The 15976-nt window shown below is 46.1% G+C and overlaps 2 protein-coding genes across 13 annotated transcripts in view; one reads left to right on the top strand and one right to left on the bottom strand.

Moving 5' to 3' along the window:
- The window catches only part of LOC121286919 (unconventional myosin-IXb), a 147840-nt gene extending 146838 nt beyond the window's left edge, over positions 1–1002 (top strand). For 10 of the 12 annotated variants that reach the window (XM_041204196.1, XM_041204202.1, XM_041204200.1 and 7 more), the window contains one exon: positions 81–1002. In XM_041204196.1, the coding sequence (XP_041060130.1) occupies positions 81–568 (488 nt within the window). In that variant the 3' untranslated portion in view covers positions 569–1002. The remainder of the gene's footprint in view (positions 1–80) is intronic. The other 2 variants (XM_041204204.1, XM_041204203.1) reach the window with 1 other exon arrangement.
- A 2981-nt stretch (positions 1003–3983) lies between these two features.
- Positions 3984–14487, bottom strand: fkbp8 (FKBP prolyl isomerase 8). Its single transcript, XM_041205241.1, has 9 exons — positions 14418–14487; positions 13491–13855; positions 12353–12522; positions 12164–12252; positions 11057–11277; positions 9452–9624; positions 7438–7515; positions 5385–5516; positions 3984–4392 (listed from the first exon to the last, which is right to left on the bottom strand). The coding sequence occupies exons 2-9, from the start codon at positions 13840–13842 to the stop codon at positions 4306–4308; spliced, it is 1302 nt and encodes a 433-aa protein (XP_041061175.1). The 5' UTR covers positions 13843–13855; positions 14418–14487; the 3' UTR covers positions 3984–4305.
- Between the last annotated feature and the right edge of the window lie 1489 nt (positions 14488–15976).

The following is a 15976-nucleotide window of genomic DNA, read 5'->3' as shown; positions in this document are numbered from 1 at the left end:
CATGTCTGCGTACAGGCTCTGGTGAGGCGGGTGTCCAACTGATTGGTGTAAGTAAATAAACTCTTTTTGTCTCCCTGCAGATCCGGCTGTGTTCCAGTTCACAGGAAGACTCCGATCTCTGCCTCAGTCCGTGTCCACGCACCAGCCTCCGTCTGCCATTGCTGAGCGCGGGATTCCCCCGAATCAACCTGCGTCTCTGCCAGCTCGCCCTCCTGTTGTACAACGGCGCGCATTTTCCATGCTTGCGAGCATCAAGCTGCCTCGGCGCAATGCTGCATTGCCCACACGAAACATCAAACTGCCCCCTGGCATGGTCAGCACTTTGGGCTGTATCCCTGCGGATCTTGGCACTTCAGACGGGCAGCACCAGTCGCAGGTGATCTTGGTCCGGCGGCGTGAGCTATCCTCACGGCGATCTGACAACATCCGTTCCATGTACGTTGTAGGACGTGAACTCCAGGCCTCTGCTCAGGCTGAAGATGCCAAACCCACTCCAGCAAAGGTCCAGCGCAGGTTTTCTGACCCGCTGTCAGACCTTCCTTATGGTGCTGATGCCTCCGACCTGTAACATTCCCACTGAATCTGGGAGTAGGCACTGGACCTTGCCAGGTTATAGGCACACCTCCCTCTTGTCATACCCCTCCTGACCTGCTGCCCAGTGTCTGGGTCAAGAATCGAGTGAGCGATTGCCCAGACCACAATTGAGTGTTTGAGTGAGAATGAATGATTGCCGAGCTGTGTGTGTAGATGAATGACCATATGAGAGAGAGTGACCGCCTGGGATGAGAGATACCTTCTCTGCCACTTCACTCTGAATGTTCTGTGTAATGTATTTTACAGTTAAGCCCTCAGCTCAATGAGGGAGTATCAGCTCAGTTAAGACTGTGGGGACTGTGTGTTGAGAAGGTTGATCTCCTGTCTCTCTCCTTGCTAATGTGTAACCATATCTCTAATGATGAGATACATTTTTATATATAAATAAATGCAAATGTTTGTGTTGGTCACGTGTGTTGGACTACATACAAAACCTTGCAGCCTTGAACTGTTCCAACCCATTAACCATCTTACACTTTTCAATGGGAGGCTTGACTTTTTTATTCAAATATAATTTTTCACCTTTAACAGTGCAGTACTCAACACCAACTTTAACAAAACTCTATCTGGAAGATAGGCAGTCAATTATAAATAATTTTAAGATAGTTTATTAAGAAGCAACAGTTTAGATACAATGCATAAATTAATTGGAAAGAAAAATATGACCTGTGACAATTGAGAGCAGTTTACCAATCTCAGAGGATGAATGAACGGTTGACACACTGTGTTGATCTCAGTAGCTTGTGATAACAGCGTTCTGCTCTCTAGTTCAAGTGTTAGGACTGCCTAACGAGTGCTGCCACCTCACCAGCACCAGCCTCCTGTCCCTGAGCACTTATTAACAAACCCTTTGTCTGGGGCTGGTAGCTTACCCAGTGTCAATCCTCTGTTCAAACCCTTCTGACTAATGGTTACAGGACAGGTACCCAAAATGCCAGGGTAGTTACCTTCCCACCCCCTCCTCCTCCTCCTCCTCCCCCCTCCCTCCCTCCTCCCCCCTCCCTCCCTCCCCTCCCCTCCTCCCCCTGTTCATCACCCTTCTCAAGGTCAGCTTTTTAGTTTACATCATGCTGAGGATCATTTCCTGCCCCTTTCTTAAACACTTGCATAGATAAAGGAGTACACAAGGTACCAGCCTATCAACTTAATGTCAACATGGCTGACTGAACCAAGTGACCCTGATGTTTCCAGGGACTGTTAAAATCGTTACCTGTTTGGAACTTGCCTTTCCAGTGAAAGAATCAATGCTGTTTAGTTAGTCTCTAAAGAGTTCTATACTGTGCAGAAAATACCAGTTTATTAAAGACCCCAATTTCTGTCTCCACTCTATGAGTGCAAAGGTGTGTGTTATGTCAAAATTAATCAAAATATTGTTATTTTAACTTCTGAATATTGATCAAAAATTACAAACCATTTTATCTGCTGAATTCACTTGCTTCTTAAATTAGCGTTGAGCCTGAGTTGATCATGGTGAGGTTTTTTCATTCAGAATTCAAGGAGATACAGTCTGCTGCTTGTACTATTTCCAAAGCAAAGGCCAGCAATATGCGGGTTCATCAAGAACATGCTATTTACTTCACACAAGACCAAGGTTGGTTTAAAGTGTGTGTGAGTTTACCTACGGGAGATGACTTTTCTGTTTATTTAGTGCAAGTAGTGAAGCAGCCAAAATTTTAACATGAATGGGGGAATTAATTTCTGGGGCAGTCCAGACTTCATTAAGAATTATCCAACCACTGAGACAAAGCCTGGGCCTATCACAGAGTCCCATACCATCAACATGACAACCACCTTCATAGGTTAAGCAGATTCCAACCACTTGCTATCCTTGCAAGCAGCAGTGCCACTGTAGCACAGACTTGTGATCTTGGACATACCACCGTGCAAGGTCTGGACAAGAAACCAGAAATGGGAAGGGAATCATCTCAGGCCACTCTCACATGGCTCTAGCAACATTTCAACATATGAAATTTGTGGGTGGAGGCAAAGGGAAGGAGAAAGTGGAAAGAAAGCAAATCATGACAATAATTAACAATAAACATCACGGCAGCTGCAAATTTTATTCAGCAATTGCCAATGAGCATCAGAAACCTGAGGCAATCATCAATGAGTTCCCATTTATACATTCTTAGAATGATTACAGCATTGAGGGGGTGGCATTTGGCCCATTATGTTCATGCCAACTTTCTGTAACAGCCACTCATCTAGTCCCACTCCCATCCCCTTTCCACATAAACCTGCAAATTTTCTCTTCAGATGCTTATCCAATTGCCTTTGAAATCCATGACTGAATTTGTCTCCACCACACACTCAGACTGTGCGTTCCAGATCCTAACCACTCACCGCAAAGAAAAAAATCCTCGTGCATTAGTTTTTTTTTGCCAATCACCTTAAATTAGTGTCCTCTGGTTCTCAACCCTCCTGTCATCATGAACAGTTTCTGCCTAATTACTCTGTCAGGGCACCCTCATGATTTTGAATCATCAAATCTCCTCTCAACCTTCTCTAAGGAGAACAGCCAAAGCTTCTCCAATCTACCTAAATAACTGAAATCCCTCATCCTCAGAACCATTCAACTTTTCTGCACTGTCCCTAAAGCTTTCACATCCTTCCTATAGTGCAGCGTCCAGAATTAGACACAATAATCCAGTTAAGGCAAACCAGTGTTTTATAAAGGTTCATTAGTCTGCAGGGAAGAGGGAATTCGCAGCAGGCACTGACTTGACAAGTTAACAGTCACAGGCTGATCATTTATAGAAACACAATGAGCTGAATCACAACTGTTATTCAAAGGAGCCCACAGACCAATTACAGGAAGGCACTTCTCTGCTTTGGTGACAATTGAACAAAGCTTGAGTTACTGTGCTGACGGGTTAACGTTCACACATGGATGAGCCAGTACACAGAATGGCCAAAATTCTCTCAAACTGTGCTTAGGTGATGGACCCCTTAATTTGAGATTAGGTCACTGCCCTCCCTGTCCCTCCACACAGGGAAACCCTTTTTTGATCAGGAGACTTCACATCTGCCCAGGTTGAATTTGTGCACCAGCTAACCATTCAGGGTAATCAGAAGATGGGGCAAGACAGGCTGCTTTTAACAGCTGATAGAGGTCTGCTGCATGTTGCCTCAGACCCCTACCAGTACATACAACACAAGACAATCACAGCAACAAAAAAAACAGAAAACATTAGAAAAATGTGCAACTGGATTAGCCTTTGAAACAGCTTCCCAAAGATTCAGGTGGGAGCAGCACTGCGCAGTGTGGTACTGACTGATGTAGACCAGAACAGTCTCGGATTTGATATGCCTACTGAGTTTAGTTGCTCTCACTTAGGCTAGCCGCCTCAATGCATAGTAATTTCTATCACTGTGACGCAGACACAGAATTCAATAGAAACAATTTATTATAATTGTATAAACATTTTAGATAAATTTCACTTCACAGGAAGCTTCATGCCCTCCTCAAGAAATAAATTAAAGTCAAATCAAAACATAGCATTATATCAACTCATCATCAGCCAATACTCATGCTCCCAATTACTAATTTTTAATGGAATGGATTGGTTCAATTCTTTTAAATTTATTTACAATACCTGAAGCAATATGAGGCTCAGAATGTTCTGGATTGGGGAACAGAACATATTCAAAAAACTTAGCAATATCATGGCCTGCTCCTTTAAAAGTTTTAGTTTGGCCGCTCGCCCAGTGTTAGGTTCTTGCAGCAATGATGACCGACACAGCCATACCTCCAATTGCTACCACTGTTGCTCCAAACAGCCACTTCCATGGAATCTTCTGGAAAAGCAAGAATGAGACAGCAGGTCACTCACACCAACACCATGAAACAGTAATGCCCCTTCCTGGTGGTCAGTATATTGGCTTTTCCAATTTCAAGCCTGAGAGAGGGAGATCAAGTGACTGGAGTCAAAAGGTTAATTCATGGCCTCCTGGCAGCAATCAGCTCCTGACCAAGATGGATTCATTGCCAAACCAGAATCAGAAAGGGTATAAACTGTGTGCGACACTGTAGTAAAAACTACAATTATTTGCTATGGGAAACAAAGTTAAAATATTGTTTCTGCTCCTCAAAGTTAGGAATGTCAGTGCCGGATGCCAGCATCAGTTTTTACACTGTCCCCATCAAACACTCCCAGGACAGGTACAGCACGGGGTTAGATACAGAGTAAAGCTTCCTCTACACTGTCCCCATCAAACCCTTCCAGGACAGGTACAACACAGGGTTAGATACAGAGTAAAGCTCCCTCTACACTGTCCCCATCAAACACTCCCAGGACAGGTACAGCACAGGGTTAGATACAGAGTAAAGCTCCCTCTACACTGTTCCCATCAAACATTCCCAGGACAGGTACAACACTGGGTTAGATACAGAGTAAAGCTCCCTCTACACTGTCCCCATCAAACCTCCCAGGACAGATACAGCACGGGGTTAGATACAGAGTAAAGCTCCCTCTACACTGTCCCCATCAAACACTCCCAGGACAGGTACAGCACGGGGTTAGATACAGAGTAAAGCTCCCACTACACTGAACCCATCAAACACTCCCAGGACAGGTACAGCATGGGGTTAGATACAGAGTAAAGCTCCCTCTACACTGTTCCCATCAAACATTCCCAGGACAGGTACAACACTGGGTTAGATACAGAGTAAAGCTCATTCTCCATCTCAGTTAGCATTCTATTGTACAAAGATACTTATACGGGGACACAACCTGCACCAGCACCCTGCCTGATGGGGCAATATGAACTGATGTTTCTAATTCACATACCCATGGTGATGGAGATGGTGAGGAGCGAGGAGACACAGCCATGTTTCCGAGCATCTTCCGATACATGGCCTGTTCCATGCTCCGCTGCTCCGACTGTTTCTTCAACAACTGGGAGAGTTCGGCCTGAATCGTCTGCAAATCAGGAGCAACAGCAACTGTTAAAGAGCCCAAAAAAATCTGAACAAAACACTCGGTCTACTGCAGTCAGAGTGTATTCAGAAAGGGAAGATCCTGTCTGGCCAAATCCTAGATTTCAATCAGGAACTGGTGGATCTCCAATATGCAGATTTCCAAAAGACATTTGATAATGTTCCATGCAAAAGGCTTTTTGTTTAATTCAAAAATGTGTTGATGCAGAGTAAGAAAATGACCAATAAATGGATGAAGGGTTATAACAGAGTATAGGTTATTAGAATGGGGACATACTGACTGTGGGAATCCCCAGGGATTAGCAATGGGATCATGACAGTTTCTACTTATATTATGATCTGGATTCAGGAACTTGCTCCAACCAGGAGGATCAGAAGAGCCAGTGCAGAAATTACACAATACAAGAACAACTTGCATTTATGTAGCACCTTTCACATAGTAAAACATCCGAAGGTGTTTCACAGGAGTGTCATCAGGCAAAAACCGACACATTGGAACAGGTGACTAAAGGTTTGGTCAAAGAGCATCTTAAAAGGGGAAAGAAAAGAGGAAGGGAATTCCAGAACTTTGTTTTCAAGTAGTTGAAGCCACTGCCACCAATGGTGGAGTGTAGACAATCAGGAATGTTCTAGAGACCGGAATTGGAGGAGCGCAGATATCTCAGAGAGGCTGAAGGAAGTTGAGGAGATAGGGAGGGAACGAGGTATGAAGGGATTTAATAACAACTATGGGGATTTTAAAGTCGAGGTATTGCTTAACCAAGAGTTTGTATAGGTCAGCAAACACAGCTGATGATGGGTGAATAAAAAGTTAGGTCATGGTGCCAGAGTTTTGGAAACCTAGAGATTACACAGAGTAGAATGTGGGAAACTATCTAGGAGTGCGTTAGAATAGTTGAGTCTAGAGACAACAAAGGCATAGAAGAGGGTTTCAGCTGCAGATGAGGCAGAGGAGGAGTCAGGCAATGTTATGGGGGTGAGACTAGGCAGTCTTAGTGATGGCATAGATACGTGGTCAAAAGCTCATTTTAGAGTCAAACATGACACCAAGGTTACAGATCGTCTAGTTCAGCCTCAGACAGTTGCAAAGGAGAGGGATGGAGTTGGTGATCAGAGAATGGAGTTTTAGGTGTGGACCAAAGGCAATGACTTTGGTCTTTCCAAAATTTAATTGGAGGAAATTTCTCCTTATCCAGTATTGAATGTGATAAGCAGTCTGATCTGATCACTGAGAGAGACTAGAGGGGTCATGAGAGGTGGTGGTGAGGTACAGCTGAATGTTGTCAGTGTACATGTGAAAACTACATAGCATTTTTGGATGAGGTGGCCAAGACATGTGCGTGAGCAGAAGAGTGCCAGTGTGGCTCAATGTTGCTGTGTCTCCTACATTATGACAGGGAGTAAACTTCAAAAATACTTGATTGGCTGGAATGTGCTTCATGACGTCCTGAAGTCATAAAAGACATTTTAGAAAAACAAGTCCTTTCCTTCTTAATACAGACAACTGTTAGGTGCTACAAATTGAACGGCAGAATAGACAACAAATCAACCATCGGAGGTGCTGAGATACCCAAGGTGGCTGAAAGATACCCAGAAAATTTAATATATAAACAGCCAACATTTACTACACATGGATAGATGCAGTCCAATATACATCCCCCAGTTACACACAAAGAGATACAGGCCAATACGCATTATATATATATATATATATATATACATACACACACACACACACAGACACACAGAAACAGGTCCAACACACACTGGAAGTGCTGGGAACAAGACGATTCCTCACACATGAATGAAGCTTTGCCCTGTCTGCCTCAAAGCCCAGGCTCCCGCTCAGCAACATACAACAGCAATCGCAGCTGCCAATACTCCATTTGAAAGTCTCCACTCACCTTGTTTGACGGTTCCAGTTTTGCAGCTTTCCTCAGGACAGGTATGGCATCCATGTATTCACCCTGAAGGGCCAGGACCTGAGAACAGAAAACAAACTGGTCAGGGGTACAGTCTCCCCTCATCCTGCCAATTAAACCGGCAGTTTGGGGTAGACAAGTGACCAGTCCACACATGTAAACCCCAACAGCAAGTGTGGACCTCAAGAGGAAGACTGTGATGCCTTTCCTGGTAGAATGGCCTCCCAGCACTTAAGTATCCAGGTCCACATGGAATCAGATTCAGTGACACACAGCAACTTTGCAACATAGAGGGAGAGAAATGGAAAAATATAGACTTTGGCTCCCATCATGCGAGACAAAGACCTCACTCAAAGCAGTGGCAACAAAATATGGTTTGAATTCAGGTTACAGGATCTGAAACAGTGACAACATCCAGCTCACTCTGGGTTTTACGTCTACAGTAGTGTAACTACTTATTAGGCTGTTCTGCTTCAATGACATGATGCGATAAGTCTAGTTGATGGCCATGCAGGGTTAGAAAAATAGTGGATAATTTAACCAACGCATGCATGCACGCGTACACCATGCACACACAGGTAATTTGATACCCATTTAAAAGTCAGATTCTGTCCTTATTTTTATATTTCATTATAAAATTCTGTGTTCACTACTATAATGGAAACTTATGTAGACTTGTCACACTAATTACACCCTCCCATCAGTGCAGGCACAGCAATGTGGCACAGTTACATTATATTACAGTAAGGCAGTTCCCAATGTAAAAGTAAACATGTTCATTGAAAATGCAAAAAGTTGACACCATTTTTTTTTTATTCTTTCATGGGATGTGGGCGTCACTGGCTGGGCCAGCATTTATTGCCCATCCCCAATTGCCCATGGAGGTGGTGGTGGTGAGCTGCCTTCTTGAACCACTGCAGTCCATGCAGTGTAGGTACAGCCACAGTGCCATTAGGGAGGGAGTTCCAGGAGTTTGACTCTGCAACAGTGAAGGAATGGCCGATATCGTCAGGAAGGAGAACTTGCAGGTGCTGGCACTCTCATGCATCTGCTGCCCTTGGCCTTCTAGGCAGTAGAGATTCCAGGTTTGAAAGGTGCTGTTGCTGTCGAAAGAGCCTTGGTGAGTTGCTGCAGTGCATCTTGTAGATGGTACACACTGCTGCCACAGTGCATCAGTGGTAGGGGAAGAGGATGTTTAAAGCGGGTGGATGGGATGTCAATCAAGTGGGCTGCTTTGTCCAGTTGGAGCTACATACATTCAGGAAAAGAGAGAGAATTCCATCACATTCCTGCATTGTGCCTTGTAGATGGTGGACAGGCTGTGGGGAGTCAGGAGGTAAGTTACTCTCGGCAAAATTCACAGCCTCTGACCTGCTCTTGTAGCCACAGTGTTTATATGGCTGGTCCAGTTCAGTTTCTGGTCAATGGTAACCCCCAGCATGTTGATCTGGGGTGGGGTCAGTGATAGGAATGCCATTGAGTATCAAGGAGAGATGGTTATATCCACTCTTGTTGGAGATAGCCGTTGCCTGGTACTTGTGCAGCGTGAATGTTACTTGCCACTTGTCAACCCAAGATATTTTTAAGGCATTGATAAGTAAGGGGGTGAAAAGTTATCAGGAGTACATGGGAATGTGGAGTTGAGGTTACAATCAGAGCAGCCACATTCTTATTGAATGGCAGAGCAGCCTCGAGAGCTAAGTGGCCTAATCCTGCTCCTAATTCATATGTTTGCATGACAGGCTGATGTTTGATTAGTCTGTGAGACAGCTCCCCCAATTTTGGCATAAGCCCCCAGGTGTTAGTAAGGACAACTTTGCGAGGTTGACAGAGCCGAGTTTGCTGTTGTCATTTCCAGTGATTAAATTGATGCCAGGTGATGAGTCCGATTTTATTCTGATTTTGCTGTAGTGCACACACCATAAGTGTAAGATAGAGATATCATTTAAGAAGGTTCATAAATTTGGGATTAGGTTTCATTAGGACCTGGGCTTACCTTCCCTTTCCTGAAAAGTGCCTTGATGTTGTTCGGTTGGTGCTTGAGGGCAGCTTCTGAGGATTTAAGTGCTGCTTCGAAGTGTTCTAGCTTTAACTGGGCCGCTGCCAGATTATTCAAACATTTCACCTTTACCTCCATCAGCTCCTCTTCCTCCTCTTCCACAAAATCCACTGCAAAATTAACATCAAGTATCAGGGGGAGAGACAGGGGGAGAAAGAGAGAGAGAGAGACAGACAGAGAGACAGCGAAAGGGAAGGAGGGAGAGAGAGACCGAGGGGGAGGGAGGGAGGCAGCGAGGGGGAGAGGGTAAGACAGCGAGGGGGAGAGGGGAAGGCAGCGAGGGGGGAGGGGCAGTGAGGCGGGAGGGGCAGCAAGGGGGAGGGGGAAGGGGCAGAGAGGCGGGAAGGGGGAGGAGAGAGAGACAGAGGTGGGTGAGAGAGAGAGACAGACAGGCGGGCAGCGAGACAGACAGGCGGGCAGCGAGACAGACAGGCGGGCAGCGAGACAGACAGGCGGGCAGCGAGACAGACAGGCGGGCAGCGAGACAGACAGGCGGGCAGCGAGACAGACAGGCGGGCAGCGAGACAGACAGGCGGGCAGCGAGACAGACAGGCGGGCAGCGAGACAGACAGGCGGGCACAATCGAGATCCATATATCCAGGTTTGCTGATGACACATAGATTGATGGTTTAATAATCAGTGTAAATGTGGACATTAAATTACAAAGAGACATTGAAGGATTAAATGAGTGGGCAAAACTGTGCCAGGTAGATTTCAGTGCGGGTAAACATGAGATCATCAATTTAGCACCAAAATAGGGATTGATCCCAGTATTATTTAAATGGTGTAAAGTTAGAAACAGTGGTGGCTCCCAGTGATTTAGGAACCTTTGTATACAGATCATTAAAATGTAATAGTCAGGTACTAAAACTAATCAAAAAAGCTAATGGAACATCAACTTTTATAGCTAAAGAGTTAGAATATAAAGGAGGGGAAGTTCTACAGTTTTACAAAGTTAGACCACAACTGGAGCAATTGTGTACAGTTCAGGACACTACATCTTAGAAAGAAAGATTGGCCTTGGTAGGACAGCTTCACAGATTCACCAGAGTGTGAAGTTCTAAGGCATGGACTAAGTTTGAATTCTTTAGAATATAGAAGGTTAACAGGTGATTTGATTGAGGATTTTATGATTTTGAAAGGAATTGATTGACTGGGCAGAGAGGAGCGTTTTCCAGTGTGGGATAGTACAGGCAAAGGGGACACAACCTTAAAATCAGAGCCAGAGGGGTAAAGTTAGGAAATACTTCTTCACACATAGGCTTGTAGAAATATGGAACTCTCTCCCACAAAAAGCTAGCTCAATCATAATTTTAACTTTTAGATTGATAGATTTTTTTTACTGGACAAGAATATGAAGGAATTTAGAGACAGAGTGGGTGAATGGAATTAAAACGTGGATTAGGCACTACCTCACTGAATAGTTGAACAGACTGGAGGAGCTGAATGGCCTCCTCCTGTTCCTATGTTCCTCACAATGGCTACCATCTTTCAGTGCATGCCATTCAAACAATCCCTGATGCATTGAGGTGCAGAACTTACCTTTGGAGGTGGAGTTTACGATATTGAGGGCAATATCGTATGAGCTGATTGCAAAGACATATTCACTCCGCAAGAAGTAAACGTTCCCTCGCTCTCGTTTCTTATTGGCCAGCAGCAATCTCTCCTTCCCTGATATCAGTTCAATATCTGGGCCGTCACTAACTGAGAGAAGCTTAACCTCCAAATGGACAGTGGCATTCGAGGGGACATTGGGTTGGGAGCTAGAAGGGGGTGAGAAACAGCATTAAACATAGTCACCCTTACATAACTCTCACTACACCATTCAATTCCATTTACAAGATGCCACTCAGTACGTTTACCTAAAAAAACAGATGATCTCCTAGGAACAGAGAATAGATACAGGTTCTCGCTGGGATTCGGGTACAATCCAGCTCGGAACAACAGGCTGAAACCTTGCTAGACATAACACTCCAAAATCCAGTGAGATTCAATCCAGCACCAAATGGACAAAACCCCAATGCAAATAGGCCATTAGTTCACAGAAATCTCACTGAGCGGTGACAGAGCAATTCTGCAATATAGAACAAGCTTTACTCCATCTAACCCCGTGCTGTACCTGCCCTGGGAGTGTTTGATGGGCACAGTGTAGAGGGAGCTTTACTCTGTATCTAACCCCATGCTGTACCTGTCCTGGGAGGGTTTGATGGGCACAGTGTAGAGGGAGCTTTACTCTGTATCTAACCCCATGAAGTACTTGTCCCGGGAGTGTTTGATGGGGACAGTATAGAGGGAGCTTTACTCTGTATCTAATCCCATGAAGCACCTGTCCCAGGAATGTTTGATGAGGACAGTGTAGAGAGAGCTTTACCCTGTACCTAACACCGTGCTGTACCTGTCCTGGGAGTGTTTGATGGGGACCGTGCAAAGGGAGCTTTACTCTGTATCTAACCCTGCGCTGTACCTGTCCTGGCAGTGTTTGATGGGGACCGTGCAAAGGGAGCTTTACTCTGTACCCCAATGAAAGTCAGTACTTTGTGTGGTGGGGGGATCAAAGTGGAGAAGCAGTTCATCGAAGATTTTGCAGTTAAGGTATGGGGTTTACTGCTTCTGATGGCTTAACATTCACAAGGAGTCCTCTGCACCCACCTGCCCAGACTGCCGTAGGCGTACTTTGCATCAGAGATAATAAGTGCTACTTCATCCTGGTCCATCAGCTGGACACAGAGATCTAATGCCTGTGGAGAAAGAGATAGAGAAAGAGGCCCTGAAACGATGGTCCCACACAACCTGCCTCTGTAAAGACATCGAGGAACCATCAGCCTCGCCCACACCAACCTGGATAACGTCACCATCCCCCACAGTGAAACAAAGGGTGGGATCTTCCTCTACCTCCGTCCCATCTTCCAACGTCATTTTCAGTTGCACTATTACATTCTGACCTTTCTGTGGCCTCGGTTCCTTATTCTGACCAGCTACCAGAACCTTCTTCTTCAGAAGCCCATTCCCTGCAGGAAAGACCATGGACATCAAGCTCCTGTTGCGCATGTACCGAGCATTGTGTAACAGCAAGATTAGGCTCAGCTGTGATGCCCTCCATAGTCAAATATCCTGTGAACACACAGTGTCTGGATTTACATACAAACAATGGGAAGTAGTGAGAGTTTTGCCTCTGGAGGAGGAATGAGAGAAAGATTAGAACTTGAGTTTCAGATTCTCAAAAGAAAAAAGGGAGAAATGAAAACCAGACATTTAAGTAAGGGTCAGCTTGCTGCAGCCTTCACCATCACTCAGTCTATAAGTCAGTCTGTGAGAGAGAAAAAACTCACAAATTAATGGAAGCACTCATTAAATCAAGGCTGACATCAAAGAGATTATTTTGCTGACCAGACAGAAAATCACCCTGGGTGATGGCACCCTCAGTCTAACATCTCAACTGAAAGATGGCACCTCTGACAGTGCCACATTCCCTCAGCACCGACCCTCCGACAGTGCCGCATCCCTCAGTACCGACCCTCCGACAGTGCCGCATCTCTCAGTACCGACCCTCCGACAGTGCCGCGCTCCCTCAGTACTGACCCTCTGACAGTGCGTCGCTCCCTCAGTACTGACCCTCTGACAGTGCGTCGCTCCCTCAGTACTGACCATCTGACAGTGCGTCGCTCCCTCAGTACCGACACTCCGACAGTGCCGTGCTCCCTCAGTACCGACACTCCGACAGTGCCGTGCTCCCTCAGTACTGACCCTTTGACAGTGCGTTGCTCCCTCAGTACTGACGCTCTGACAGTGCATCGCTCCCTTAACACTGACCCTCCAACAGTGCGGTACTCCCTCAGCACTGACTTTCCGTCAGTGCAGCACTCCCTCAGCACTGACTTTCTGACAGTGCGACAGTGCAGCACTCTCAATACTGAAGAAATGTGTGATCTGTGGGAGGAATGTTACAGGTTAAAGTGTGAGAGGCAGTTAGCCATACCCAGGACCTGTAGCCACTCGTCATCTGGTTCCTGTGAACTGTCCAGATTTCCTGTCCCACTCATGACCTCTCCATTGACCTCAATGACGCTGGGTTCCGAACTTTCCTCAGCTGTACTCTGGGCCTCCAGTTCCTTGGGGAGTCCTATGTCTTCCAGAGAGGGGAGCTCACTCGTGTCATCCTCATCTGTGTCGCCATTAGTCATCTCAACATCCTCTCTGCTGTCCAAGAGAGAGGCTTTCGTCCCGATCAAATTCTTCCCCGAGGTCAGGGTAACATTTTGTTTATTCTCCAGAATCTGTGACTTTGCATCCCCAGCTGCCCCCTGGTAACCCCAGACCATCTCCTCCATTTTGGTTCAGAAACTGCGATAGAGGATAAATAAATAAATAAATGTAAGTACTGTAACTGGCTCAGAATCAATCAGTTCCTGTTGCTCCCATGGACTGGGAAAATGATCCAGAGTTCACACCCCAAGTCATTGTCCAGCTACCAAGTGGAACAGACAGTGGGGGACACACTGAGGAGAGGGTCAATGTAAGTGCTGATGCTCCCACGGTTGAATAGCATATCTGGCTCTCAATTGAAGATATGGTGACTTGAGTGCTGGGTACTAATATATACCAAGCAAACTTGATCACTTTCAGAGAGGAGAAATAGTGAGAGAGAGTGTCCCTGGTTAGTTACTGCACAGCTAATCGACTACAGAAGGCACTACCTGGCCCTCTGTGAACAGCTGAGGCCACTTTGCAACATTGGGAGTCCCAAGTCTCCAGTTATCCGGACACACATTATAAATCAAACAAATTCACTGCCCAAAATGAAACACTAACTGAGACAGACACAATAATTAAACCCAAAGAGGAATTCATCAGTTTTAATGCCCTCTCCCTCCAATTACTCTTTCCCACTCTCTCTCCCTCTCACCTTCTTCCTTATTTCCGTTCCTCACACAGACAGGCCCCGCCTTCCTGCCATCTCAATGGCCAGAGCGACTAAGCTCCAGCTTCTGATTGGCTGCTCAACACGCCAATCACATCCACTTCCGTTTCCTCCGCGACTCCGCTCCAAAGTAGTTCATTTAAAGTGACATCCACCAGCACCCGGCCAAATCCACCAGCACCAACTGAAGTCCATCAGTACCCACCCAAATCCACCAGCACCAACTGAAGTCCATCAGTACCCACCCAAATCCACCAGCACCAACTGAGTCCATCAGTACCCACCCAAATCCACCAGAACCAACTGAGTCCATCAGTACCCACCCAAATCCACCAGCACCAACTGAGTCCATCAGTACCCACCCAAATCCACCAGCACCAACTGAGTCCATCAGTACCCACCCAAATCCACCAGCACCAACTGAGTCCATCAGTACCCACCCAAATCCACCAGCACCAACTGAGTCCATCAGTACCCACCCAAATCCACCAGCACCAACTGAGTCCATCAGTACCCACTCAAATCCACCAGCAGCTATTAGCAACCACATGTTCAAAAATACCCTTCAAAATACGCAACACAGGCTATGAACCTGAAGCATGTACCCCAGCCACCCTGACAATGCAATCTCGGGCTCACGGCAGTCCCTGGAGCCCCTGTTTCAGTCTGAGTCCAGTATCTGGATGGGCTGAACTCATCCTTTGCCGTATAGGTCCTGCCCATTTGAACCTTGTGCTCTGCCACCGGGACATGCCTTGACTCATATTGCAGGCAGAAGATTGAAGTGGTTTCCCTTGGCCTGCTTTACGGTTTTATCTTCTCCAAGGTGGGTATATGTTGCCCTGTTACTCATTACAATGCCAGGGATGTGACACACACTCACCCATCAGGCACAGATCCCCCACTGGCGTCAACCCAGTATTTGGATACAATGTTCTAGTTTCCACTCACCAGAACTGTGAGACCCTGTGTATTGGACTTCATTTTTTTGGATTCATTTATGGGATGCGAGCGTTGCTGGCTGGGCCAGAATTTATTGGCCATCCCTAGTTGCCCTTGAGAAGGTGGTGGTGAGCTGCCTCCTTGAACCGCTGCAGTACATGTGGTGTAGGTACATCCACAGTGCTGTTAGGGAGGGAGTTCCAGAATTTTGACCCAGTGACAGTGAAGGAACGATGATATATTTCCAAGTCAGGATGGTGAGTGACTTGGAGGGGAGCTTCCAGGTGGTGGTGTTCCCATGTGTCTGCTGCCCCTGTCCCTCCAGATGGTAGCGGTTGTGAGTTTAGGAGGTGCTGCCTGAAGATCCTTGGTGAGTTTCTGCAGTGCATCTTGCAGATGGTACACACTGCTGCCACTGTGTGTCGGTGGTAGAGGGAGTGAATGTTTGTGGATAGGGTGCCAGTTAAGCAGGCTGCTTTGTCCTGGATGATGTTGAGCTTCTTGACTGTTGTAGGAGCTGCACTTAACCAGGCAAGTGGAGAATATACCATCACACTCTTGACTTGTTCCTTGTAGATGGTGGACAGGCTTTGGGGAGTCAG

Source organism: Carcharodon carcharias, chromosome 14 (assembly GCF_017639515.1).
Source record: "Carcharodon carcharias isolate sCarCar2 chromosome 14, sCarCar2.pri, whole genome shotgun sequence".
Taxonomy (NCBI): domain Eukaryota; kingdom Metazoa; phylum Chordata; class Chondrichthyes; order Lamniformes; family Lamnidae; genus Carcharodon; species Carcharodon carcharias.
Note: the sequence above shows the minus strand (reverse complement) of the source record. Positions and strands in the feature narration are given on the sequence as shown.

Coding starts and splice junctions, on each gene's coding strand:
- fkbp8 (XM_041205241.1), bottom strand. CDS start 13,842: ATGGAGGAGATGGTCTGGGGTTACCAGGGGGCAGCTGGGGATGCAAAG. Junction 9,625..11,056: donor CGTAAACTCCACCTCCAAAG/GTAAGTTCTGCA, acceptor TTAATTTTGCAG/TGGATTTTGTGGAAGAGGAG. Junction 5,517..7,437: donor AACTGGAACCGTCAAACAAG/GTGAGTGGAGAC, acceptor CCTGATTTGCAG/ACGATTCAGGCCGAACTCTC.